Below are 25,542 nucleotides of genomic sequence, written 5' to 3'. Positions count from 1 at the left end.
AACCACACCTTCAGCCTACTCGACCCAACCACGCCCATCATGGCTGACCAACTCGACATGGGTCGTCTCAACATAAATGAGTCCCAGCACAACAACCAGAACGGCTTCAATGGCGAGCGTTCTGCCTACATCCCTCCCCACCTTCGCGGCCGTCCCCAGGGCGGCCCTGCACCCATGGACGGCCCGCCCCCGATGATGAACGGCGGCGGCGGTCTCGGTGGCAGCGCTTGGGGACCAGGAGGGTTAGTCAATACCCAAGACACAAAACAGGAAGGTATGCTAACGGGTGACAGTCAGGGTCCTCCCTCTCAGATGAACGGCGGCGGTGGTGCCGGTGGCTGGGCCAACGCACCCAACTTCACTCCCCGCGGTCGCGATGGTCCCCCAGGTGGTGGATGGGGCGGTGCCCCTCGCGGCAACTTTGACCCCAACGCTTACGGTAAGCCTGGTGGTGGCGGCTCTGGAGGTGCTCGCGGATCTGGTGACGGTGCCTGGAAGGACGGCAAGCACGTCCCTGGCCCTCCCAACCAGCGTCTTGAGCGCGACCTCTTCGGCATGCCCAACGACCCCTCCAAGCAGCACACCGGTATCAACTTCGAGAAGTACGATGACATCCCCGTTGAGGCCTCTGGTCAGGGTGTTCCCGAACCCGTCACACGTTTCACAAACCCGCCTCTCGACGACCACCTGCTAAGCAACATCGAGCTCTCCGGATACAAGGTCCCCACACCAGTCCAGAAGTACTCCATCCCTATCGTCATGGGTGGCCGTGATCTCATGGCTTGTGCCCAGACCGGTTCCGGAAAGACTGGTGGTTTCCTCTTCCCCATTCTTGCCCAGGCTTTCAAGAACGGCCCTTCTCCTCCTCCCGCAACGGCTCAGGGTGGCTATGGACGTCAACGCAAGGCTTACCCCACCTCGCTTGTCCTTGCTCCTACCCGTGAGTTGGTTTCCCAAATTTTCGACGAGGCCCGCAAGTTCGCCTACCGCTCGTGGGTCCGCCCTTGTGTCGTTTACGGTGGTGCCGACATCGGTTCCCAGCTTCGCCAGATCGAGCGCGGCTGCGATCTTCTCGTCGCTACTCCTGGTCGTCTGGTCGACTTGATCGAGCGCGGCCGTATCTCCCTCGCTAGCATCAAGTACCTGGTTCTCGACGAGGCTGACCGCATGTTGGACATGGGTTTCGAGCCTCAAATTCGCCGCATTGTTGAGGGCGAGGACATGCCTCCTACCGCTGCCCGCCAGACACTCATGTTCTCGGCCACTTTCCCTCGCGACATTCAGATGCTTGCCCGCGACTTCTTGAAGGACTACATCTTCCTTTCGGTCGGTCGTGTCGGTTCTACTTCTGAGAACATTACCCAGAAGATTGAGTACGTCGAGGACGTTGATAAGCGTTCTGTCCTCCTGGATATCCTTCACACTCATGGTGCTGGTCTTACCTTGATCTTCGTTGAGACCAAGCGTATGGCCGATTCCTTGTCGGACTTCCTTATCAATCAAGGTTTCCCTGCCACCTCCATTCACGGTGACCGTACTCAGCGCGAGCGTGAGAAGGCTCTGGAGATGTTCCGAAACGGACGTTGTCCCATCCTTGTCGCTACTGCTGTAGCTGCTCGAGGTCTCGATATCCCCAACGGTTTGTGGACCCCGTACGAAATGCATGTGGAACAGATACTAATTTCTCTATAGTTACCCACGTCGTCAACTATGACCTGCCCACCGATATTGACGATTACGTTCACCGTATCGGTCGTACTGGACGTGCTGGAAACACTGGTATTGCCACTGCTTTCTTCAACCGCGGCAACCGCGGAGTCGTACGCGATCTCCTTGACCTGTTGAAGGAGGCCAACCAGGAGGTCCCTGGATTCCTCGAGTCCATTGCCCGCGAAGGCTCCGGCTTCGGTGGAGGCCGTGGTGGACGCGGAGGCGGCCGTGGCCGTGGCAACGCTGCTACCCGTGACGTTCGTCGTATGGGCGGCGGTGGTGGTTTCGGTGGTGGCGGTCAGTGGGGTGGTGCTCCTCAAGGCGGCTACGGAGGTGGTTATGGCGGCGCTCCCGGCGGCGGCTACGCTCCTCCAGCTCCTGGTGGCTACTCTGGCGGTGGTGGTGGCTTTGGTGGAGGCTACGGCAACCCATCCGGCCCTGGTGGCAACTCCTGGTGGTAAACGTGCATCGCACCGCTTCACGATGTAGCCAGCCCGGGACACATTTTCTTCTCTATGATACCCTGGGCCTTCGTGTCGCTGCTACCGATGGCTTGCTTTCGATTTTCTTTACTCTCGAATGTTTTCTGCGACTCCTTCCCGGTTACCGCGGATCGATGCGGAAATCAGGAATCTCATACCCCAACCAGCATATAGACAGCGATTGTTTTTTTGCGGATCTGCCTGTTTTTCGAGCTCTTCTCGCATACGATACCCTTCGACGCACATTTGTCGAGCTCGAACATAGATGGCAGGACCCTCGTCTTTCCCGGAAAGGCATGCATTACGAACATTTCACGACTTCGCTCTTCTGCAAGCATGCTGCTTGGGGAGCCATAGATTCTCGCTTTCCGAGTCGTCCACACGCGGATGACCTCTGAGCATTTCCTTATCTTACGACAAAAGCGATTCCTTTTTCCCGGTCATACCCCTCGGCGACAACGCCTTTCTCGTCGTCCTTGCGTCACTCAGTCTCTCCACACGCGGAGAGTAGCAGCATGACCTTGTTTTGGACGACGGAAAAGTTTCCTGCATAGATGGCGTTCATGAAGGTCTATCCACGACCCAACCCTTGTACGAAGGAAGATACCCCGGTTCTTTGTGGTAACCATCATGGTGGCTGTCTTTCCAAGGCCAGCTCGGCGGTGGGATTTAAAAGCTCTTTCTGGTTTGCAGGCACATGTGCGGACCTGACCCAGTGACTTGGGTGGAAGGAATCTGATAAAAGTATAGTTTCCAGCAGATGATTAGTTACATAGACTAGTGCGGGCTGCCGACATGCGTAGCCTGTACAATGCATGCGATTTCATACTTGCAACTCTATCCTTTATTTGCTGTGATGTTGAAGATGGTAGCTCTAGGCCGGCGAGTATCATGCGATCCACATGATGTGGCCTAGTCATCTTCAGCCATTTGTCTCAACTTTCGTTCATCACCCAAGACATTGCACCCTATACACGAGAAAAACCGAACAGGTGAAGGTACCAAGCTATACCTTACAGCTTACATTAGCTCCTAACAATAGAGATTATGTAGACTGATAGCATTATAGAATTCTAGATTCTCTATAGATATCTATAAGCTATAATATAATTTATTGTAGTAAAAAGAAGTACTCTGCTCTAATAAGATGTTTAGTTTCTCCCCTTGACGTAGTGTTACAACATGCTTCAGGATCTAACCTGGTAACTTGGGACTGAGAGACGATTCTGGCCTCACTAGGCGGTGGCTCTTTCTCCCGTCATTACCGTTCTTGCAAGACGACTGGCACTCTCGTTCTTGCCTTACGAAGCAGATGCCGTCAATATCACTTCCTCACGCATCTACTTGTATCCCAGGCTCTCTTTGGTCATCAACATCGTCTCGCCCACACCACCCGCCAACCACTCTATTCCTCGTACACGTACTCATTGGATATCAGTATAATTAGCACCGCATACATCTTGTTCCGCAGACCCGAAACGTGTGGCTGAAGCTATCTCCTCGCCAGAAAAGCTATCTTGTCACACTACAATGCCCGACCGCCTGGCAGGCCACCCATTACTCCAAAAGACACGCGACAATCTCGTGAAATGGGGAAAACATTGCCGCGCACAGTTCATAGACTGGACTGCAGAAGCAAGGGAAGAGTTTGAAGCAGACATAAATCGTACCAAGCCGTGGAATACCAGTTTGTAGGATTGCCTGAATCCCCTGCCACTATGTAAGTTCTTCTCATTTGTCGAAGTGAGAATGGGATTAATGAGTATGGTAGGTCTTGTCACTTTCTTCTGTCCTTGCGTTACCTGTGGAAAGACATGGCATCGTCTTCATTACAATGGCGATATGAGCGGGTATGAGATTGTCAATGTACCGGTAAGTATTCTCTCTTTTCTACGCCTACCTTCTATACAACAATCCAGCTCAATCCACTTCACTCTCCATTCTCTGACTAATAGAACAAAACACAAACAGTGCATAGCCTACGGCTACTCGGTCTTCTGCTGCACCCCGCTCGCCCACCAATTCCTCGTCTGTATCCCAAACGCATGGCAAACATTTCGCATTCGCAGAATAGGCGATCTAGGCGGGACCTGTGCTGCAGATTGTGCAAAGACCTGGTTGTGCCCTTGCTGCTCATTAATTCAAAATGAGAAGGAATCGAAGCTTCTGCTTGAAGGGCGCAGAACAGGGTTTTGGGGTGGCGATGGCGCTGGGGCTGGTGCTGAGAGTGTGATTGTACAGCAACCGACCGGGGGTCTGGGCGAGGAGATGGTCATGTCCTCGAGAGCGCAAGCTGAAGGTGTAACATGTGCAGTGGTTGAACCTCCGATGATCGTGGAAGGCGTCGACGGGCAGCTGGCCGGATCCGAGGCAGATGCTGGATTAGAGAATATGGACGACACGACTAAAATACGACCACATACAGATGGACTCGCTGATCCAAGCACTCTGCCTGATCCGATCACGTCGGAAGGAACCCTCAACAACGAAACTTCTACTTCGCCTATCATGGTCTGCTCAGTAGCAACGACAACTATATTCGAGCCCCCAACGCCTCCCACCAATTCGATTACGACTTCCCAACACTTCGAAATAGCACCTACTCAGGACACTCTTTCTTACGTACCTAGCCACTTGGAAAGGAGAAAGAAGAAATGGAATTCGGATACGACAGGCCAGCGTGTCCGCCGTAAGAGTGAGAGAGTAATACCGAATCATTTGGATTGCTTCGTGCCGTATATGGAGTTTTTGGAGTTTGTCCCCCTTGGCTCACCCAGAGACGCGAATTGAGGGTGAAGAAAACGTAAGGGCTGAGTAGCGGGAAGAGATGGATGCTGGCATTGTTGTTCTTCTTCTTATCGTCCTAGGGTTCTTTTTTGTGTGTGTTCCTGTTTCAAGCGCCTCACGATTAGGTCGTTATCGAGGTTCCTACTTTGTTGCTATAATCCATGTCTGCCTCCAATTAGGCTCCCTCTTCCAATCCCGCGATCATCCCTTGACTGTCTAATCGAGCATGACCAGAAAAGTGCAACAGTAAAAGATACATCGTAATCATTATTTCATGACTCATTGTACAAGTTACGTATACGCTAGATACTACACACTCCACTCGAGAGGGCACAACCTCTCCCCATCAGCACATTAAGTGACAGGAAAGCCAAGATAGTAAATGTCTGTGAATCTTACAGCCCACTCAGTCCATCCAACAACGCCGTCAGCCCACCAACACCCAATAGGGCGCCCGCCGCCGCCTTCCTTCCTGTATGACTCTTCTTTCCATACTTGTCTCTCTCCCTTTCCCGCTCTTTCTCATACATTCTACTCCTCGACTTTGACCTACGTCGTCTAGGGCGTTCGGGTTCAGACTCGGATGTTGTGAAGTCATCTTCGTACCGTCGGTTGCTTGGACGCATGTAGGATTGGCGGAGAGGAGACGCTTGTATGGGGTAATTCTGGTTTTGAGGCTGTGAATGTGAGGGTAAAGGTGGGTTTGTGAAAGGGGCATTGGCCGGTGGTGGTGGTGGGAAGTATTGAGGTGTTGCTGTTGTGTTCATCATTTGCGGTGGGTAGCTGTTGGTTTGTGGTGGGTATTGAGGCAGTCGTGAAGACTGAGGAACTGGCGGTTGCTGAGGGGCGTACTGGTTTGACATTGGTATCTGGAGGTTTGGAGTCCGAGAGTTGAGGTTTGACTGGGGTGGTGGTGGTGGTGGTGGAATGAGCCCGGGTCCAGGCATTGAGAGTGATCGATCTAGTGGGGGTGGCCCAGGTGGTGGCGGGAGGTGATTTGAGGTGTTCGAGCGGTCAAGCGGGGGGTGTGTGCTCCGAGGCACTGGTGTTCGGTTTCGATCGAATGCGCCTCCTTTCAGAATACCATGTGGCGGTGGGGGACGATTAAAAGACGATCTCCTAACTTGTGGCTGCTGAAGTGGAGTAGGTGCTGCTGCCTTTCGGTATATGTCAACTGTCCGTTCGACAAGACGCTTGACCTGTTCAAACTGTAGTGGCCGTTCGATACAGAAACATGTTTCGCCCCTTATCCTCCTGTTGTCCTTCCGCTCCTTTTGGTAAGATGTATATCTGAAACCCGCCTCTCTGATTGCTTCCTTGCATACCCAACTCGCCATAATCTCAGTCCAGCTGCTACGCTCCAAATACGCCAGAGAGTATGCCTGGTCAGTGTTTGAGCTGACCATTTTAGCATCAACAAATCGCCAGTAGTATTTACGCGTACACAACTTCCACGGAATTTCTAGATCGGCTTCGCTGTCTTCCTCTTTGGCTTCTACCGCGGCGGCTGCCTCGACCGGCAAACTTCCCAAACTCGATCGGGGTGATGCAGTTGGGTACTGCTCATTGGTAGCTGGTGGCATACTTGTTCGTGACGTACGTGGTGTAGCGATGGGTGTTGGCGGCGTGGTGGGACCGTACTGCTTCTCCTGTGGCGGACTGGGCGTGCCATTGACCTCAGTAAATAGTGGCTGTATGCTTCCTGACCTATGCGTTCGGCGAGCACCGTCGCCTGACAGCTTTGACGTGCGACTTTCCTCTTCGCTATCAGATTCCACAGTGGCTTGTTGAGTTTCCCATCTTTGCCTCTGCCTTTCGCGCTCTTCGTCTTGTAAGCGGCGTTCAAAGAGAGGGAGGCTTGTCCATCGCTGCAACAAGCGTTCGACACGTGAAGACGATGCAGTCAGAACTGCTGGTAATCCGTTCGCTTCAGTATATATTGATGTGTCGAGACTTGTCAAATCTTCATCCTGATACGAACGTAGGGTAGATGACCTAGGGGTTTTGCCCCGCCCAGTGACGATCAAACTCTGAGAACTGTCTCCTTCCATCAACAACAGACGCGCATCAGATTGAGACAAATTTTCGTAGAGGTTCGAGGCTGATAAAATTGACAACTGTTGTTGAACAATCAACGTTTCCAGTTGGATCCTTTCACTATCAACAAGTTTGGCGGCTTGTTGTGGAGATACCGTAGGACGTACTCTATGGCGCTGTCAGCGTACTCCATGGAAGGAATCTGAGCCATTCGTAGCAGTCTGATGAAGGCTAGATGCCTTGTAGGGGACAGAACTAACTTTGACCACATTATAGTCTGCGCTGCGTAGAGCGTCTGGAGCAGGACAGAGAGCGTCATGCTCAGGGCTTCCAGGTGAGCAGTGAGATAGTCCAAGCTAGCCTTGGTTGAAGGATCTAACTGAGACCGAATTTTTTGAGTAGAGCGGGAAATGTCTCTTTGATCGCGATGCTTCTCATCCTCGATTGATGAAGTCGATTCAAAGCTGGTAAGTAATATTTGGGCTTGATCGATGACGTCGTCCAGAGTATCGATAGCCTATGTCTATAATCAGCGAGGAACGACAGAGCTTTGTCAAGTAATGTAATGACATATGTTTTGGATCTCTTGCGTCTCAAGTGCCTCAATCGCAAAAAACGAATTCGCAGTGACCTCAAAATCTTCATCTCATGAACTTCATTCACGACCCCCCATCGTTGTGTCGTTCATAAATCCACGGCGATCGTCTTTACGTACCTCAGGTGATGGTAGACGATCATCTTCTTTGATAATGGTCCCCAACTGCTTCAGTATTGCAGCAAATCCATTTATGCTATTCGCAACGCCAACTAAATCTTTCGTTGACCCAGGTGACTCAGCAGCAATACCGTAGAGTTTCAGCGCGAGAGCTGAGCTTCTCGAAACCACCGGTAGAATATCTGCTAAGACCGCCATCTCTTTCTCCTTGAGGATTCGATTCCTAGATGGAAGAAAAGTGGCGAAACGAGCGGTGTGGAGAAATAGAGTCTTGGGGAAGAAGCACCCGAACCGAACAGAGTCGAAATCCTTCGATATGTGTTCCAAACTAACTAACCCTAGAGTTGTGTGAGGTCATAGTGTAGGAATTAATGCAGGGCTCTCATTGACCGACGACTAAATCGGGCGGAGATCACGGCTCGGTGATTGGCCAAGACCACGGCTGAAGGCAGGCAAGCACGCGAACCATTCAACTCATGCAGGAGCGGCCACAAGGCTCCACGAAGACCGGTGCATCGTAAGCTGCAAGGCGAAGGCTGTGCACTCTCTTCAGTGTTTCTAACAGACGGCTATGTCTGCACAGGAAGCCTCAAAGGATTTCCGCCCGCATCTGAAACCCGAGGACTTGCTGAAGCCCTCTGTTCCAATGCATCTGTCCAAATTCTCATCCCGAAGCATCCGCGGGCAGAATCTTCGAGCGTTGCGCGTCAACGGTTGACTAGAGGCGCGCCAATGGTGTGGCACAGGATGACGCCGGCTTTACGGGATGGGGTTGGCCACCTGATAACTTTTGAGGCTCAAGCTGAGAAGAGAAGACAAGCGCGTCGCGAATCTATGCTTTGAATCCGCCTTGAGAGGCCGGTATATGGTGGCGTGAGATGGAGGATCCGGTGAGAACTTGGCTGTTGATCAGACCAGGCTTGGGCTTCTGATGGTGATGTGCTACAGGTCAGTAGATGTGCGCGCTGTATTTGGTAGGATTCGCGACGCGGGGAAGCAAGGCATGTGCATGATTCGGGATTCTTTGCAGCTGCAGCAATGTCTGAGGGACTGCGAGTGTTGAAATACGTTCGCCAAGCAAGTTCACCGGCAGCTTTGGGCAACAACGACCCATACAGACAGGACGCATGCAGTCTTGACGGCTCCGGCGAATGCAGCGACGAGCAGTCATGACATTTGGGTGTGTGCCACTAGATGCCTGTAGAGTACATGCCCAAGACGGACCATGCAAAGATGCATTCATGTCGTTTCAGATGTCTTATACACATATGTCTACATGCAATATACAGCCCCCCATCCCTATCCTAGTAGAAGGATCGGTTCTGGTTGGGCGACAGTGTTGCGTTCTGCCCCACGAAGTCCCAGTCAATCCTGTCCCACCACTTCTCGAGGAATGCCCTCTTGCCCCGGACACCGTAATCCTGCAACCAGACATGCTCCCATGTGTTTACGCACAGCAGTGGTACCACATCGATGCCGCCCAACGGCTTCTTGGCCCTCGAATCCTGCTGCTGCGACGCCGCACCAAACGACCCGACCTTGTTCATTCCCTGATATGAATCGACGTTGTGTGTGTTGAGATCGTGCGATTGCCGCCTGTGGTGAGCGCCCGACAGCGGCGATCCGGCGAGATATGTGGGCAAGATGCGCAGGCTGCCGAAGCTGGTGTCATTGGTCTGCACGAGCCAGACAAAGCCGGGGCCAAACATGGCCTCGGCCGTGGCGAGGAATGTTTCGCGCAATGTTTCCATGGACGAGAAGTCGCGGCTGATGAGCTTGGTGAGGTCGGTCGACGGCCGCGACTGTACGTCGGGATTGGCGTTGATGCCGCGGAAGAAGAAATGGTTGTTGAAGGCCATGCTGGCAATGTTGAAGGCGTAGGCTTTCATGGGATCGCGGGCAAAGTCTACAACGAGGGCCTTGGCTTCCTGGTTCTCGAATTGTGTACCTGCAAGAGCGACATTAGCCTCTGGCACAGTCTTGATCTTGAATTGCATCCATCGTACCCGCTGTCGACGCATTCAACTCGTCAACAATGTGGCCTTGGTATTCGGTGTATGCTGTGTTGAAGCCCTTTGGCGAGAGCAGCCCGGGGACGCCATTCTGCTCGATCACGGCATGGTTGTCCAGTGGGGGCACCGTGTAGATGTTGCGGGCGGCGGGCGATGGTATTCTCTATCCCACGTCAGTTCACCCACGACGTATATGCTTGACAGCCCAGCGTACCCTCCAAGCCCCGGCCGCAGACTGGAATGCACCCGGCCGGCGGGCCAGACACCGTGTAATCATCATATGTGTGGTGATTGTCGGGCAAGCGATCGAATTGTCGTCGGCAAGTCGTTTCTCCAAGCTCATCTTTTTCCCGGGCTCGAATCATCGCGCTAAAACCCCCATCCAATCACGACGCGTCCTCACCACGGCAGCCCTGGTGGGCAAAACCTCGCACCCTCCAAGCGCCCGCATCACACGTTTCATCCACTCGACTCCCCGTCCATGCATAGCCACACAAACACCAGAGTCACCTGCCACTGCGACCGTGCTAGCTAAACCCTACACCCGCCATACAATGCCCATTGTCCACTCGGCGCGAAACAGAGCTCTATTCTCGGAACTTAGCCGACGAGATGGGTGGACACGACAGAGCCCGATTTTCCCATCTCGCGGTGAGGAACGTCACTCGCCTCTAGATTTTTCGCAGTAAATATCCCAAAGGTAGGGCCTGTCTTTGTCTGCTCATTCCATTGTTTCGTACGTCTCTTTTCATATCGCTTCCATATCGCTTTCGCATTGCTTCCGTATCCCACTGTTTCACACACTCAAGTCACTTCTTTGAGGTTCGCCGGTCCGACCTCTTGACCATAATACTGTCACCACACTTCCATCTCCAAGACAATGGCTCCAGCTACATCACCTCCCAGGCTTTCGAGGATATCCCTCGTATGCCTCTTTGCCTCGCTCATCACAGCTACGCATGCATCGCATCTCTTTCTCCGTCAAGCAGAAACATGCGGAGGGAACGCAGACCTGCAGCAGTGCGGATCAGACTTCCCGTCTTCCTTTTGCTGTCCCAAGGACTCAACATGCATGGCTCTCAACGGTGGAGACATACAATCAGTCATCTGCTGCCCATCCGGTTCAGACTGCGCCTACATTCAGCCAACCACTTGCGACACCACGCAGCTGAACGCTACCCTGCACCCAGACAACCAGATGCATCTCTCCGAGACTGACGGTATCGACTTACCTAAATGTGGTGACAAATGCTGTTCATTAGGCTACACATGTCAGGGCACCATGTGCGCCAAAGACACCTCCCCATCGCCGACCCCATCTCCAACATCATCTGCAAACGCAACGCCTTCCTCCACTAGCCCCGCCTCCGCGTCACAGACTTCCAATTGCCCAGCAACCGCACCCATTCAAACAAAGCAGGGCTTCGACGGAAAATCCTTTGCAGCCGGTTTCTTCCCTGGCATAGTCATCGGCGCCCTCAGCACCTTGGCCCTGATCTGGATCATCAAGAAAAGACGTGAATCCCAGTCTAAGGAGCGCTACTCTGGCGACTTTGGCCATGTAGCTCGTCAAATTAGCGACCCCATCTACGACCCTCAACACGCTGCACGGACAGACTTCATGCGTCGGGGCAGCCACTCCGCCCACTCAAGCCCCAATTCAACAGACCGAATCGTCCAAGGCATGAAGGAAACAAACGCCAACCCGCCTATCCACGGCTTCACACCCAGGATAAAAAGCATGTGGGACCGCACTCCCAAACTAAATTTTGGGTTTACCGGTGGTCTCCCATCAAATCCCGCTCCCCCCGTCCGTGCAGGAAATCCATATACCGATCCTTACCAAACTCCGCCCCCAAAACCGAAACGCATTCACTCTGCTAGTCGGCGCACGAGTTCTCTCCGTACGAGTACCCAGACATTTAACACACTACAGCCAGGACAACACCGTCCCAATGTGGCAAGGAGCGGCAGCTCAGAAACTATCGATGTCTTGATGCCTGCACCGAGTTTCTTAGCTCCACCACAGGCACCGGGTATGCGGCGCGATAATCGCTACACAACCGACTCTGCCAACACAACATTTACTAAACTCATGGAGAGGGCGGGGTTTGACGAGAGCGCGCAGCAGGAGGTCAAGGCGTGGAGGACGCCTCGGGCTTAGACTGCGACGCTTTGCTTCATGTTTATTCCATGATTTTCTCTTCTCTTCGTACATATATTCTACACTCTTTGATGCCTCTTTTGCTAGAGGAGGCGTTTGAGTATTTATTTCGTTATGGTAGGCTGGCAACCTCACTGTATTTGCATTTGGCTTCGGCGTTGGCTTTTCTTTATATGATACCACATAGGCAGGCCTTTAGTCGCTCTCTACGAGCTATTCTTTTTACCAGGTGAACATCGATATTAGCATCAACATCAACATTTTTCATGCCTCATGGTCGTACACGTCATTAGGCGTCTCATTGTCATAACTATGTATGCATGTCTGAAGACCCTTTGCGTAAAACCCTAATCAAGTATACCCTGGGTATGTATCCGTATCAACTCAATGCAACGCCCATGCACCTCCTCGCCCTACCAAACACTTTTAAAACCTGGTAGCACCGTCCCGCGAACTTCCTCCAACGATCGGCAAAGTCTCAACGAGATCACCACCGGCCATGTCCACATCAGCAGCTACCGACGCGCCACTCGATCCCACAGTACCTTCACCCGCTATCCTTGCCTCGACAGCCTGCGCCCTCACTTCTCGCGCAACTTCCCTCTCCAACACAACTTGCGTCCTTTTCTTGTGGTTCCCAAACAGACAATGCCAAAGATCTTCTTCCTTGACAATCTCACCTTCTCCCTTCTTGCGCATAAGTTGCTTAAACGGTGCGTTTTGGAGTTCAGCCGAGTTTGCAGCATCGAGAGTCTGTTCTTTGAGAGCGGGGGTCGTGGATCCGGATTGCGTAGGTAGCTTGGACGATGTATTGTTGCTAATATGTTCGAGGCGGCGGGCAACAGATATCTCATAGATGGCTTCTTCTACTGTGTCGCTAATGAGGTACATGAATACTGTCGTGGGTCGCTGCTGCCCGATTCGATGTACGCGACTAATGGCTTGGAGTTCGATTGCGGGATTAATGAGTGGTTCACAGAGGAAGACATATGTTGCGTTTACGAGGGTTAGGCCTGAAGAATCGGTTTTGGCATCTAGGAGTAGACATTCGATGCTAGCGTCAGCCTTGAACTTCCAGATACCGTCTTTATCGGTAATGTTGCTGGCACCGATCTTCCACTTCTTGAGTGCATCGCGAAGCACTTCGAGGAAGTCCCCGAATTGAGAGAAAATAATCGATTTGGCGCCTGGGTCGTTGTTACGGATCCATATTAGGTGGCGCGCGATCATGTCGACTTTTGTGCCATATGAACCCTCTAGATCGATCATCTTAATCTCTTTCATCGTTGAATCGGAAATGTCAGAATAGATAGATGTGGTTGAAGAAAAGTCTGGCGTGGAAGCTTGTGTCGGGCTGGCAGGTGTGGTTGTCTCTTCCTTTGCTCTGATCTCGGTTGGTTTGAATGTGATGTCTTTAAAATCGGACCCAGACAGCTTCTGTTTACAAGTTGGGCAGGATCTGTGCACCTGCCACCATTGATTGATGCATTCTTTGCAATATTTGTGACCGCAAGCTGTCAAGACGCCAATCTCGATGTCTTCCCTACAAATGATGCATTCAGCTGCCGCTTCATTTTGGTTCTCAGTCCGGAGATGCTTCAGGTAAGTGCACTTCGTCTTGAAGCCATTAGCAAGATCCTTTTTTCTCTCTCGCAATTGATTGGCCTTGTCGAACTCGCGCGAGTCGAATGTGTTGTCTAGTTCCTCCTTGTACTTCGCAACAGTATCGGAGATGTGTTGGAATTGCCGATAATATTCCAGACGCTGGTTCATGGTACCTCGATACATTTCCTGCTCCTTCTCAAGTTCGGTAATGACCTTTGCTTGTTCTGTGACAACGGCCTGAACCTTGGCGTTTTGTTTCTGAAGAACGCCAAGTTCTAAGGAAGCCCGAGCATCGCCGCTGTTGGCTCTCCATTGCAAAGCAGTGATCAGCGAGCGAATACTAGATACAACACCCTTCAAGGACCCAGCTTGCAACTTCGCCTGTAATCCACGTCGTGTATTGATAACTTCAAGCAGAAGTTGAGGCGCGTGACCTCGATCACTGTCTTCGTCTCCTTTCAGGGCTTGTTTTTCGGCAGCCTTGAGCTCGTGTTCGACAAGATTATCCTGCAGACCGTTGACAGCAGCATTACGGTCCGCAACAAGGGTTCGAAGAGCCATGATGTAAACGTACAGCTCGTCCTGAGCTTTGAGAGAATCGTCGTACTCTTCACCCGTCGTCTCCTTGTCGTCGTCATCATCCACCAGGCGTGTTAGGAGAATATCAACGATTTTTGCACGCCATGTCTGTATCAACTGGGCTTGCTCGTTCAGATAATCGCTGAGGTTGTCCATCGTATCGAGAATTTTCCGGGCTTCGATACCTCCCAGGTCCGGAAGGTCAGCTATCGTAGGTATCTGGTGGAAAGGCTTTCTTGAATCGACTTTAGCCATTTGCTGCTGTGCTCTGCCCTTCGATTCCTTCAGGAGTTCACGGCGAATTACCCTGGCCGCTTCGTAATACTCCGTCTCCAATTTGTCTTTCTCGCGCCAGTCATCCGAGTCTGGCTTTGTCAATTCTAGGTTCTCTTTGATTTGATGCCAGGCGGTGGCGGTAAAGAATTGAGCTGCATGCTCAAGCTCTAGAAATGATCGGAGCGATTTGCGCAGAACTGGAATGCGACCCATATTGTCTCCGTCGATGTCTTCGTCTTCATCGGCCCCGTGGAGGCCACCTGTGGATGCACGGCCTAGCTTCTGCTGCTCCGCTAGTAACTCAGCTCTGCATATCGCAATATATGATTGTGCCTCAGTCCGTGCTTTATCATAGTATTCAAGCGATGACTTTGCACGATTCGCGAAGTTTCCTGCGTATGCTTGGATGTGACCCATCTTGATCAGGCACAGAACCATTTCGCGAGCCTCTGCCTTCCACTTTGTGTCGTTCTGCTCTATCATGACCTCTAAAACTTCGTGCACGGTACGCAAAGCACCGTTCTTTGCACCTAATGCTTTCTTGTTCTTTCGACCTACGTTTGCATGGAGACAGGTCTGGCGCAATCTTATTAGCCACTCTCGCATGCGCTCGACAACCTCTGGGTGGGTCTCATCGCGACCTTCTTCTTTCGGTTGCCCTTCGGGGGTGAGCCAGCATGCATCGCACATTTGACGCATCAGTTCATTGTAATGCTGCTCCTCGATGGTCGTGAACGGAACAGTGATGACAACACGTTTCTGCGGTGGTATTTGAAGGTCATCACGAACCCTTGCTTTTGTGTTTCGCACAGCAATCTCGTTGAAGATGTTTTGGAAAGACAGCTTGTCTAGACGAGTCCAAGCCGCCTTGTTGTTCGCAAATGCATCGCACCTAAGGAAGATCAGGAGGCCACGTAGATCCTGGACGTCTTTGCGAAGAGGAGTTCCAGAAACCGCCCATGCATTACATCTGGGGATGATTCGAGCTACTTGGGCGGCCTGACTAACCCCGCTTTCAACCATCTGCGCTTCATCTAAACAGACCCTCCACCATGAGATGCCGACAAGGGGACTATGCCGGCGGTCCTGACGCTTTGGACGTCGAGAGCTGCGATCAGGGGGAGGTACAGCGTGGTGAATCTCTTTCGAAAGGACTTGATATGTCGTCACTACTACATCGTGTTGCATGAGATAGTCGATTGTGGCTGTGGCATGGTCTTTCTTTGGTGCAGATTGAGAGGGGAGACCCTTGTAATGGCAGACCTTAAGATCAGGAGCATGAGCATGTATTTCGCTCAGCCACTGTTCCAGAATCGAAGGAGGAGTAATGATTAGCGTAGCGCCTGAAGGCCTAACCTGAGCTCCAGTGTATGTATCATAGATGTTATCATCGAGGATATCCCGCTTGTGATGGGATATGAGCGCGATTAGCTCAACGGTTTTACCTAAGCCCATTTCTTCGGCGAGTATGCCACCGCGCAGCGACTGTAGGGTGTCGTCCTTGGCTGCATCTAAATTGGTGACTATAGTGCCCCGCAGCTGACTGACGTAGCACGGTACTCCTGTCACATCTTGTGTCTGCCTAAATGATGCTGGTGGTGAAGTGTTGACAAAAGGCTCCAGTAAGCCAGAAGATGAGAATGCAACGCCTTCTCGACGCAAGAGCCAATCAACAGTCCTTTCTTGGAAAGGCAGAAGCTTGGTGTCGATCAAACCTTGTTTGATAAGCGGTGAAATCTCTGTGTCCGCCGGTGGTACATGTACGGAATCGTAAAAGTCGGATAGGGTCCAAGACTTGTCGCCTCTCGGAGCCGCATCGCTCATGTATTTCGAGAGAAGCTTCAGGTCCGCGTTCATGTAATGGCCTCGAATATCTGGATCCTCAACCACAGATATATTCAGAGTCCACCGTATCTCCACTACCAACTTGTATTGACTGCGCCCGTGCGTGGGCGGGTGCAGCTGGCATCGACAGAAAGCCGCGCGAGAAACAGGTTTGTATCTTTTGCCCTGAAGCGAGGTAGCAAGTGCAGAGGCATTCCGTAGGTGGGGTATGGCCGAATCTATGAAAGGAGAGGGAGTTGTGGCAACCAGATCGACACCCGTTTCATTGACAGCGTTCCAGAGTTTCATCTGAAGAGTATCTCCTGTGTGGTCTCTCCGACAGGATTCAAGCTCTAGATTTACGGGTTCTTGCGATATGGCCGGAGTATACGTGATACTTGAGGAGTCTTGCGACGGGGTAGGCATGTTCTGTAGACATGTTAGTTGGACACCATAGGAATCGACCAGCCTACTCACCAAATCGATGGATACGTTGGCTAAGACAATACTATTCTTTTCGTTAGAGTCCGCCTGCGGCCGTACTGGAATGGCATTGCCATTGCTGGATTTGCGCCGTTTGGGCGAAGGTTCTTCTTCTTTAAGCGCAGTGGGTGCTGCGAATAAGTCTTGTATAGTACGGATGCAACTCGAGGCATCTTGCGCCGGAAGCGATGATGGCCCGCCAGGACTCCGGACGTCGGCCACAGAAAAGGCGGTTGCACTCAGGAGCTCAGCACTGCCCTCCACAGAAGACATGATGGCTGTCGACTCAAGGTGTCAAGAGGAAGCCGTGGTGTAATAAGGGACGAGGCGAACGCGGGTATGAGCGAATGTCGGCCATCGCGGACACGCTAAGATAAGTGATAAACCAGGGTCAGCCCCACAACCAGGCATCAGTTCAAGATGGTCCGCCTGCACTATGACCCCTCACCGCTAACCTTCTCCCTGAAGAATTCTTTGCCTCACGCGTGGATACAACAAATCTGGAGAGAGTGATTCCAAACGTTAGGCTTCGTGCCAAAAGTGACTATTGGTGATAACTAGCTAGTTGTCTCTTTCACCTATATGGGTGAAGCAATCTCCAAGTTGCCATTGCTCCTGCGCCAATGACGTGTTCCAATCACGCGTAAGGTAGGCTGTTCTATATGTGCCCTAACAATGGCTGTCTCATTGCTCAAAGAATAGGCACGGAAGTGTACTAAAGGGACACATATAATCCTGTACCACAACTGAACACATGGTTGGAGATGGCTCATGTATGCGTGATGCCGTCGGCTGTCCATAGTCGGATGGTTGCGATCTAGTGGTTCACAGTGGAGAAGTCTTCGGCGCGGGGCGTTTGTCAACAGGCGACAACCGAAGTCCCGTCTGGACAGCCGAAGGTTCCTGTGTTCGGGCCTTCGCTTTGTACTCATCCTTCTCGACGATCTTGACGTCCCTAGGGACAGATATGAGCATAGCCTCGGTGTTACGCAATGTCAGATCCATACAAGTCCGTAGCAGGTGTTTACTCCGTGGCCAGCACTCTCTTGATCGGTTCTGCAGCCTCGATGAACTTCTCGACCATGGTATCTAGCTTTGTGAGATCGTCCTTCCCCTTCTTGACCTCTGCGATGAGCTTCTGCTTCTGCTTGAGCTTTTCCTGTCGCGCCTCTTCGAGCTTGAGACGGACTTGGTGTTCGTGCTCGATGCGCGCGGTCATGAGGTCGTGTTCGGTCGATTCTTGGTGTTCGGGGAACTGTTCAAGGAACTCTTCGCGAGAGATAAGTGGCAGTTTCATATATTTGTGGCTGTACAAGTATCAGCTTTGAACGCAAACTTTCGCATAGGGACATACTCGTAGTTCTCGGCAGCAGAAATCTCAGAACGCAGCGACTGCTCCTCATACTTGAGATTGTGAAGGCCCAGAATCAGCGCATCATTCACAGCCCTGTCATCGGATGTCTTCGCCTTCTCCTCACGCACTTTTAATACGCTTTGGCGGTAGAGAGTTTTCACAATTGACAGTTGCGCGCGAATGTACTTTTCCCTCTTCTGAATCTCTTGCGTAGCTTTCTTCTCCTGATCGATATCTTCGCGCGAACCCGACTTCGGGTTCTTTGGGTGAGCAAGCTGGTAGTCTACAAGCTCATTGATGAGCTTCTTGAGGTTCTGCACTTCTTTATGGAGGCGCGCATTGTGCGGCGTCTTGAGGAGATCGGTGACGTTGAATGAGGAAAGATCGGCAGGCATCGCGTCTTCGGATCGTGTAACGGGGAGCTGCTGTTCGCTCATATTGAAAACCTTTGCGGGTTGTGGCTGTTACTGTTGTCATGCCGTTGTTCGCGGCCATCGCGAACAACGGCGCTAGTCATGCCTTGGCACAACAGTCACATGATGTCGTGTTCCTTTGGCGTCCGCTGTCACCCAGGCACCAGAGCTGCCGTCTTCCATCTCCACAATCAGGCTGAACTCTCGGTAGATTTCACAGCACGTCCAATAAATTGCTCGAGATCTTGATCGCGCCACATCTGATCGATGCAGGTAAGCGACGCGCAAGACGAGATGAGACATGTACCAGATCCTGGCCCTTTTGATTCCATAGCGCGCCACATATGTCCTCGCCAATCGCCTTGAAGCATCCTGAAGGGATGTCTACATTGAGCATACCGCGCATTAGATCGATCGTTCTCAACGCACTGGTCATATGTTCAACAAGTGCAAGTGCCAGCACTGAGTATGTCACGCACACAAACGGACCGTGGCTGCAAGGCTCGAGGGTCGTCCTGCCTCAGCTCAGGTAACCCGCTATCGGGGACTGCGCAGTGTGATATGTTCTACTACCTGCATATTGTGCGTTTCGAAGCTATGGACCAAAGTACAGGGATATACACAAGTTTTCCAAGCTGGGCACCACTGCAAGGAGGCCGTTTGGTGGAGTGGAGAGCGACAGGCCTCATATCTCGGGTTCCGGTACCGATGCTGTCATTACCTTTCAAAGCACTCGCCAAGCGCAAAGACTCCGTGCTTCCGAGTCCAAGCTGACTCGTCTTCTATCGTCATGCCAAACCCTTCCTCAGAACTCCATCTTCGACCTTGCACAGCTGTGCCGCTCCATGACACGCTTTTTCTTCCTTTTAAGCCGTGAGCAACGAGATTCGTCACAGATACTTTGCCACCAAAGTTCATGTCTTTTGGAAAGCGACCCGAGCCCGCACATCGGCCAAATCAATATAGATCCGACGAAGTCCCATTCAGCTAGCAGAAACGGCGATTTGCTCAAGAACGGCCCAGAATTCCTGCCTTCGCAGGTACTGGGCGCACACTATCTATAGCGCGGTCCGCGGTAAAGCGTTAGCGTCATACTAGGCTGCCTAGGATCTGAGCCCGAGATGAGAAATTGCGGAGGATTTGCATGACCGCAGGCGCCCAAGGTTTGCTTTTCCATGAAGATCATTGCAACGTTCAGACTTTGGGCCACGGCCAACGTCTCATTTCAAACGGTCTGAAACGTCGAGAGACACCCGACTGGGGCATACACGACTCACTGTGAGCTTCTTTATCAGCAAGCTGCCGGCTACCTTCTTCCTCGGCAAGAGCACGCAACGTGCTTGGCTGGAGACCCGGGACTAGTGAGCCAATCTTTGCCCTTTTGCATCTTGCATCGCCGCAAAACCTAGTTTGGGACCAATTATATCGGACATCCATGAAAGACATCTTGACGGCTTCGACACGCTCATGGGCTGGCTAGGCCTTCCGCTACCCTCGCGGACGAAGAACCTCAGGCCCACACTTGGATTTTTCAAATTTTAAGACCTTGTCATTTGTCGAAACGGATTTTTGAGCATAGCGGAGATATGTCCGATGAGGTCAGGCCTCGCTGTGGCTGTTGGTGGCACCGACCATAGATCGATTCTGTGCGGCACAGCTAGCGATATGATTTCGCAACCAGGGGTAGACGAAGTTTCAACGAAGCTTCGGCGACCCTTCTGGCAATCCCTAGAGCACCGAAGCGCCTCTTGACGGGGCGAAGAGCTTTAGGTTTCTGGAACGTCACCACACTCTAACGAAACGGCGTATCCTTTACTCAATTGTTGTACGTCGGGCCGTGCGGCGCGAAGACACTTTGCGTGCGTATACTGCATGCAAGATCATCATGAGTGGAGCTAGACCACGCGGAAGGACACGACCGACAGACCCTAGATGGGAATTATCAGTGTGTGGCTGGTGGGCAAATGCTCATTTGCTTTTCCCGTTAGGTTCGGCGCTTTGTTCATGCAACCACGACTATACCCATGCGCAGTTCGTTTGCGGGATCGAAAATCGGCGGGAGATCTCAAATGACTTGCATCAAGCGGCTATGCAAGCTGCTGAGTTCTGCGTCGTTGACTATCATAAGTTCTCGAGATGCTATCTTGTATGGTAGTCATAAAGTAGTTGGAGGGGTTTCAGCTCCTCGCATGACCAACGCCTAGTTCATACATGCATGCAAGCAGCACGAGGCAGCCATCTAGGTGTGGACTAGAGTTCCGAGAAGATCAGCCCGCACGATGCTCGGCTAGTAGTAGTGTGGCATGCAGCTGTGCCAGCAGGCACAATCTGCAGGCTGTAGTCACAACTATCAGCTAGAAGGGAGCTGCCGGCAATGGAAAATGATATTCACTGGTGCTACAGTTTGCTAAACTGTATGGCGCTCGACATGTTCCCGAATATGGGCTGCGGCCCACAGCACCGACCGTATGTTTTCCCCTTATGCACGCGCATTTTCACGTGGAATGGCAGGTGTCATCTAGGATAACCCTAGGACAACCTAGGGCGTTGCCATACAAATCTTGGCACTAACCCCGGCGAAGGCGATAACCCAAACCTTATTCCGGGCCTTTAGAGCCTCCGCTACAAACTTAGAGCTATGACACGACGCGATTCGCCCTGGCCGCGCCTCCTTGACTCGATGCTCATGCGGGCTAGAGCAGGCGGACGGCCTGGCTTACCACGGTATTTGCAGTGGGCCAGAGATAGTTCTTAGTCAGGGCCCTCGAGTACATTGTAAAGAAGCCTCATTGACCCGCTTGCTCGTCTCTTTGATTTCCCCAGCATTCGTTCATTTTTACCATCTTCGTTATGGCTCCAGCAAAAGAGACGTCGGTTGATCTGTGCAAGCGGGTCAATGCACAGGGCAACACCATTGCCATCCGCATGCTTGAATACCTGAGCACTGCAAAGACACCTATTCATGGCTTCGAGCCACTCGCCAGAGAGTTCATTGAGCTCTGCCAAGTATTATGGTCCATCGAAGCCGGAGTTACGGAAGCGTCCAAGACACGGAGTGGATTCCCAGTCGAAGTATCTCAAGAACTTGACAGGAGGGTCCGTCAGGTTAATGAAGAGTTCTCTGTTCTGGCTCAGATGGTTAACAAATGTAAGTTTGTCTGGTTTATGACTTCTTCATTTGTGAACTTGAATCTTCAAACAATTACGGTGAATTATTGCTGACGGCATTAGTTGTCGACAAAGAGAACCACAAAGGCGGATTCGGTATGAAGTTCCGAATGATGTTCGCCGACACAGACGTTGAAAAGATGCGCCACACACTTTCACGGAGCCGTGACTCCCTCAAAGTCAGCTCTGCCATGTTCAGGTGGACACTTGGCGATGCACGAGCTGATGCCTCCATGGGTATTGGATACGCCGGACTGATTGCTGCATTGGAGCGGTTGAACCCAAGCAAAGCCTCCAGCCTTCCGCCTCTACACCCAGCGCCGACATCTGATCTTCCACCAACACCTCCAACGAAGGCTCCAAGCCATCATGGAGATCACCCACTCTTGCCACCTTCACATGCTTCGCACCGTATGGACAGACCATCTCTGAATGAACTTCGCCATGAGGAGGGTCACTCATATGACAGTCACAGTTCACATTTCAGACATGAGGATACTGGTCTATCAGCCGGAATCGTAGATCTACACAAAAACTGGCGCGCGCCAGCCAGTGCGCGTTCAAGCGAATCAACAAGAGATACAATGTACCATCAGAATATTCGGCATGAGGATCCTGTGTACGAGGACTTTGCTTCGCACTCCAGCACTCGGTCACCCACAATGGAAGAAAAACTACATGGTCTCAGCGTCAGCGAGCGCTATATGGACGACCATCACTCTTCGTCTAAAGTCGACTCTGCCATCACATCACCGCACTGGGCACCTCGCCAGAGTGGCGGCTCAAAGAATGTTGGTGGCAAGGCAGCACTATTCAATGCTGTTGAGCAGAGGAGACATCGCATGCTAGAGCAGCTTCTAGACGGCGGAGCTAAGGCTGAACCTCACATGGAGTCCGCGATGCTTCGCGTCGCTGCACAGAATCAGGACGCAGAAAGTATCATGCTACTTCTTCGATATGGCGCAGATGCCAATGGTTTCGACCGTGAGGGTATTACTCCCCTGTTTGCGACAACTCGTTCTCAGTGCCTTGAAAGTGCAAAGATACTTCTCAAGCACGGCGCAGATCCTAATCTGTCTGCCGGCCCCGATTCCGAGTCACCTCTAGCACTGGCTGCGTCTCAGAATGCTATTGAATTCGTCCAGCTATACCTCGCCAACGGTGGCGATCCTGGTTTCGTCATGGAGAATGGTTCTACAGCACTCGTCTCAGCTATGAACAAGACCACCTCACCCAAGTGTGTCGAGATACTCTTGAGCAAGGACGGTGATGCCAATGCGAAGAATGGAGAAGGCACAACTGCTTTATTCCAGGCTATCCAGGCGAACCGTGTAGATCTCATGACGGTGTTGCTCGACCACGGAGCGAATCCCAACCTTCCGGGTCCTAAGCATCCACTCTGGCCATCTACGTACAAGCCTAAGTGCCTTCAGTTGCTGCTATCTCGCGGTGCTGACACCAAGAAGACGCCCGGTGTCATGGAATTGGCTTCTAGTTTGAAGAAGCTGGACTCCATCAAGATCCTCATGGAAGCTGGTGTATCTCCTAACGTCCGAAAAGATGGCGTTTACACACCACTTTGCTCGGCCATTCGTGATAACAGCCCCGAGATTGTCACGTATCTGCTAGAGCATGGTGCAGACCCAAACTTCAACGCAGCGGAATACCCAGCTTTCAAGAGTATTACACACAAGCGCACACATTTCCTACCGCAATTGGTTGCAGCTGGTGCAGACCTTAACAAGCCTAAAGGTATCATCGAAACCGCTGTCAAGTTCAACGACAAGGACGCGATGATCTACCTGCTCGACCAAGGCGTCAATCCCAACGACCGAACACCGGACGGATGCACACCGCTCACCACTGCTATCAACGACGACCATGGCGAGCTCGTCGATATCCTCCTTTCTCGTGGCGCGGACCCAGCTATCCGTGGAAAGGACTGGCCTCTGTGCATGGCCGTCAAGCGTCCCGCCATCCTCAAGAAGCTCCTCGCTGCAACTCCCAACCCGCGCGCTTTCCGTGGTGTCGTCGAGATGGCTGTAGTAGCCAACCAACTTGAAAGCATCAAGCTTCTCCTTGCAGCTGGCGTCAGCGTCGAAGACAAGAACTGTGGTGTCTTCTCTCCACTCACAACAGCCATCCGCGAGGAGCGTAAGGTCATTGTCCGCTACCTCCTCGATGTAGCCAACGCCGACCCCAACGCTCCCGGCGAGCATCTTCCGATCGTTAAGGCCCTTCGCCGCTACTCCGGCGACACAGAAATCATTCAGATGCTGCTTACACGCGGCGCTGATATCAACAAGATGCACCGCGGCTGGAACGCGATTTTGCAAGCTGTAGAGAATGGAGACGCCGAGATCCTCAAGCTTCTCATCGACATGGGTGGCGCGCCTGACCTCCAATTGCAGGACGAAGCCGGCCGGGCTGTCATCGACATTGTTACCGAGAGGGGCTGGGAAGAGGGCCTTGCACTTCTTTTTCCGAATGCAACCACCCCTCCCAAGGCCAATGTTTCAAAGGCCAGGTAGTAGGTAATCCACCACTGCTTTCTTCTCTTGTTACTTTGCGGCAAGCAGAGTGCTGACTGGCCGCAATAGTAACAAGAAGAGTTTCTCTATCTCAGACTGGCGCTGGATGAGCATAGAACTTGAGAAAGGTGAGATGAAGAGTAGTGATGACGAGGATGAAGTTCCAGACGACTGTAGTCAAGCTTCAAGTGAGCTACTGCATGTATGATCGGAAGTTCATGCCCTGATTGCGTTTCGTTTGTCGGTAATGGAAGTAATGTTGGCTGGGACGTTTGATCTGCTTGTGCATTTTTGCCACGGAGTTGTCGGTATACCACCTGTCGTTTAGCATTTCCTCTCTTCTGTTACTCATGACACTGGGAGGAATTGGAGCGCGCGTTCAACTACCTAATCGGTAGCGTATTTTTCATTTGTTTTGACCGAGACTTCATTCCTATATATCATTCCTTCAATACACGAATACACATACAATCAAACTTGATCTCCATCTTCTCCAATCTTCACAGACCACTGCATCCATCCGTCACATACCCCTCTTCTACACACCACCTCATAACAATCAAGCATTCCTCGGCCCGAATACCTCCTCATTCCAGGCGTCCATCCAGGCGTCCCTAGCTTAAACTTATTACCCTGCATCAAGCAACATTACCCTAGTTCGCCACACGTCCATCCGCCTCCACTTTCCAGACTTTCGGGACATACCAAAGCTTACCATTAGCACGAAATGATGAAATTGGAGGCTTGAGTCTACTCGCTTTCGCGCTCGCGACAACGCACACATGCGGAAATGCGTTATCTTAGTGTAGGTCTAGAAATGCAGACAGAACTTAATCGGCGATCGCAATTGCGCCACTGCCGTTGCGGGTCGTTAGAAGTAGATCTTGGTAACTGCAGGGCATACGGCAGGTACGGTTGATGCGCAAAGGCCATTCGGATCTCTTCCGCCTGGAATGTCGGGACGGGAGTAGATTCCTTAACATTGTCCGTGTTCTGGAAATGGCCTTGACTTGGCATCTGAATGGAGCTATTTAATTTGAGTGCTGGCTTGCCCTGGCTAGAAGTCTCCTTCATATCATAAGGCGAGCAGGTGACAATATTCGTGATCAGTATACCCGAGCGCGAAGGCAGTTGCAAAAGAGGAATAACGCAATCGTAATTCGCTGCATATCACAACATATAGCTTTAACAAGAAATGGCATGCAAAAGTGTAACATCATTAGACTATTCATGATATATGCTGCTGTTGCTGCTGCTACAAACAACGACGCGGGCCTCCAGATCTCCAAGAAAAGAATGTGACATTGCGTGACGAAACCGAAGGGTATAAGAATGGATCGGTTTCCCGTAGAAGCGTGAATGCGGTGAAGTTCGTAAAGTCGTAGACCAGAAAAATTCATCC

General features: G+C 51.8%; 7 protein-coding genes across 7 annotated transcripts; 4 read left to right on the top strand and 3 right to left on the bottom strand.

Moving 5' to 3' along the window:
• Window positions 1–39: 39 nt before the first annotated feature.
• Window positions 40–2,171, top strand: GT037_008030 (dead-domain-containing protein; the record flags this gene model as incomplete). Its single annotated transcript, XM_038933077.1, has 3 exons — window positions 40–242; window positions 294–1,639; window positions 1,693–2,171. The coding sequence occupies 3 exons, from the start codon at window positions 40–42 to the stop codon at window positions 2,169–2,171; spliced, it is 2,028 nt and encodes a 675-aa protein (XP_038784578.1).
• Window positions 2,172–4,466: 2,295 nt separating this feature from the next.
• Window positions 4,467–4,982, top strand: GT037_008029 (uncharacterized protein; the record flags this gene model as incomplete). The annotated part of the gene is made up of 1 exon (XM_038933076.1): window positions 4,467–4,982. The coding sequence occupies one exon, from the start codon at window positions 4,467–4,469 to the stop codon at window positions 4,980–4,982; it is 516 nt and encodes a 171-aa protein (XP_038784577.1).
• A 392-nt stretch (window positions 4,983–5,374) lies between these two features.
• GT037_008028 (uncharacterized protein) lies at window positions 5,375–8,067 on the bottom strand (the record flags this gene model as incomplete). The annotated part of the gene is made up of 3 exons (XM_038933075.1): window positions 5,375–7,136; window positions 7,184–7,533; window positions 7,732–8,067. Coding segments are annotated over 3 exons (2,448 nt in total), but the record flags the coding sequence as incomplete, so codon positions are not given.
• Window positions 8,068–9,035: 968 nt separating this feature from the next.
• GT037_008027 (manganese and iron superoxide dismutase) lies at window positions 9,036–10,086 on the bottom strand (the record flags this gene model as incomplete). The annotated part of the gene is made up of 3 exons (XM_038933074.1): window positions 9,036–9,679; window positions 9,738–9,906; window positions 9,958–10,086. 3 exons carry the CDS (start codon window positions 10,084–10,086, stop codon window positions 9,036–9,038), a joined length of 942 nt encoding a protein of 313 aa, XP_038784575.1.
• A 537-nt stretch (window positions 10,087–10,623) lies between these two features.
• GT037_008026 (uncharacterized protein) lies at window positions 10,624–11,907 on the top strand (the record flags this gene model as incomplete). The annotated part of the gene is made up of 1 exon (XM_038933073.1): window positions 10,624–11,907. One exon carries the CDS (start codon window positions 10,624–10,626, stop codon window positions 11,905–11,907), a length of 1,284 nt encoding a protein of 427 aa, XP_038784574.1.
• A 426-nt stretch (window positions 11,908–12,333) lies between these two features.
• On the bottom strand, window positions 12,334–18,465 carry GT037_008025 (atp-dependent dna helicase; the record flags this gene model as incomplete). Its single annotated transcript, XM_038933072.1, has 5 exons — window positions 12,334–16,620; window positions 16,669–16,952; window positions 17,008–17,042; window positions 17,703–17,981; window positions 18,029–18,465. 5 exons carry the CDS (start codon window positions 18,463–18,465, stop codon window positions 12,334–12,336), a joined length of 5,322 nt encoding a protein of 1,773 aa, XP_038784573.1.
• A 2,826-nt stretch (window positions 18,466–21,291) lies between these two features.
• On the top strand, window positions 21,292–24,348 carry GT037_008024 (uncharacterized protein; the record flags this gene model as incomplete). The annotated part of the gene is made up of 3 exons (XM_038933071.1): window positions 21,292–21,589; window positions 21,673–24,139; window positions 24,210–24,348. 3 exons carry the CDS (start codon window positions 21,292–21,294, stop codon window positions 24,346–24,348), a joined length of 2,904 nt encoding a protein of 967 aa, XP_038784572.1.
• Window positions 24,349–25,542: the final 1,194 nt, after the last annotated feature.

The sequence above is a fragment of the Alternaria burnsii genome, assembly GCF_013036055.1.
Source record: "Alternaria burnsii strain CBS107.38 chromosome Unknown 693, whole genome shotgun sequence".
NCBI lineage: Eukaryota > Fungi > Ascomycota > Dothideomycetes > Pleosporales > Pleosporaceae > Alternaria > Alternaria burnsii.
Note: the sequence above shows the minus strand (reverse complement) of the source record. Positions and strands in the feature narration are given on the sequence as shown.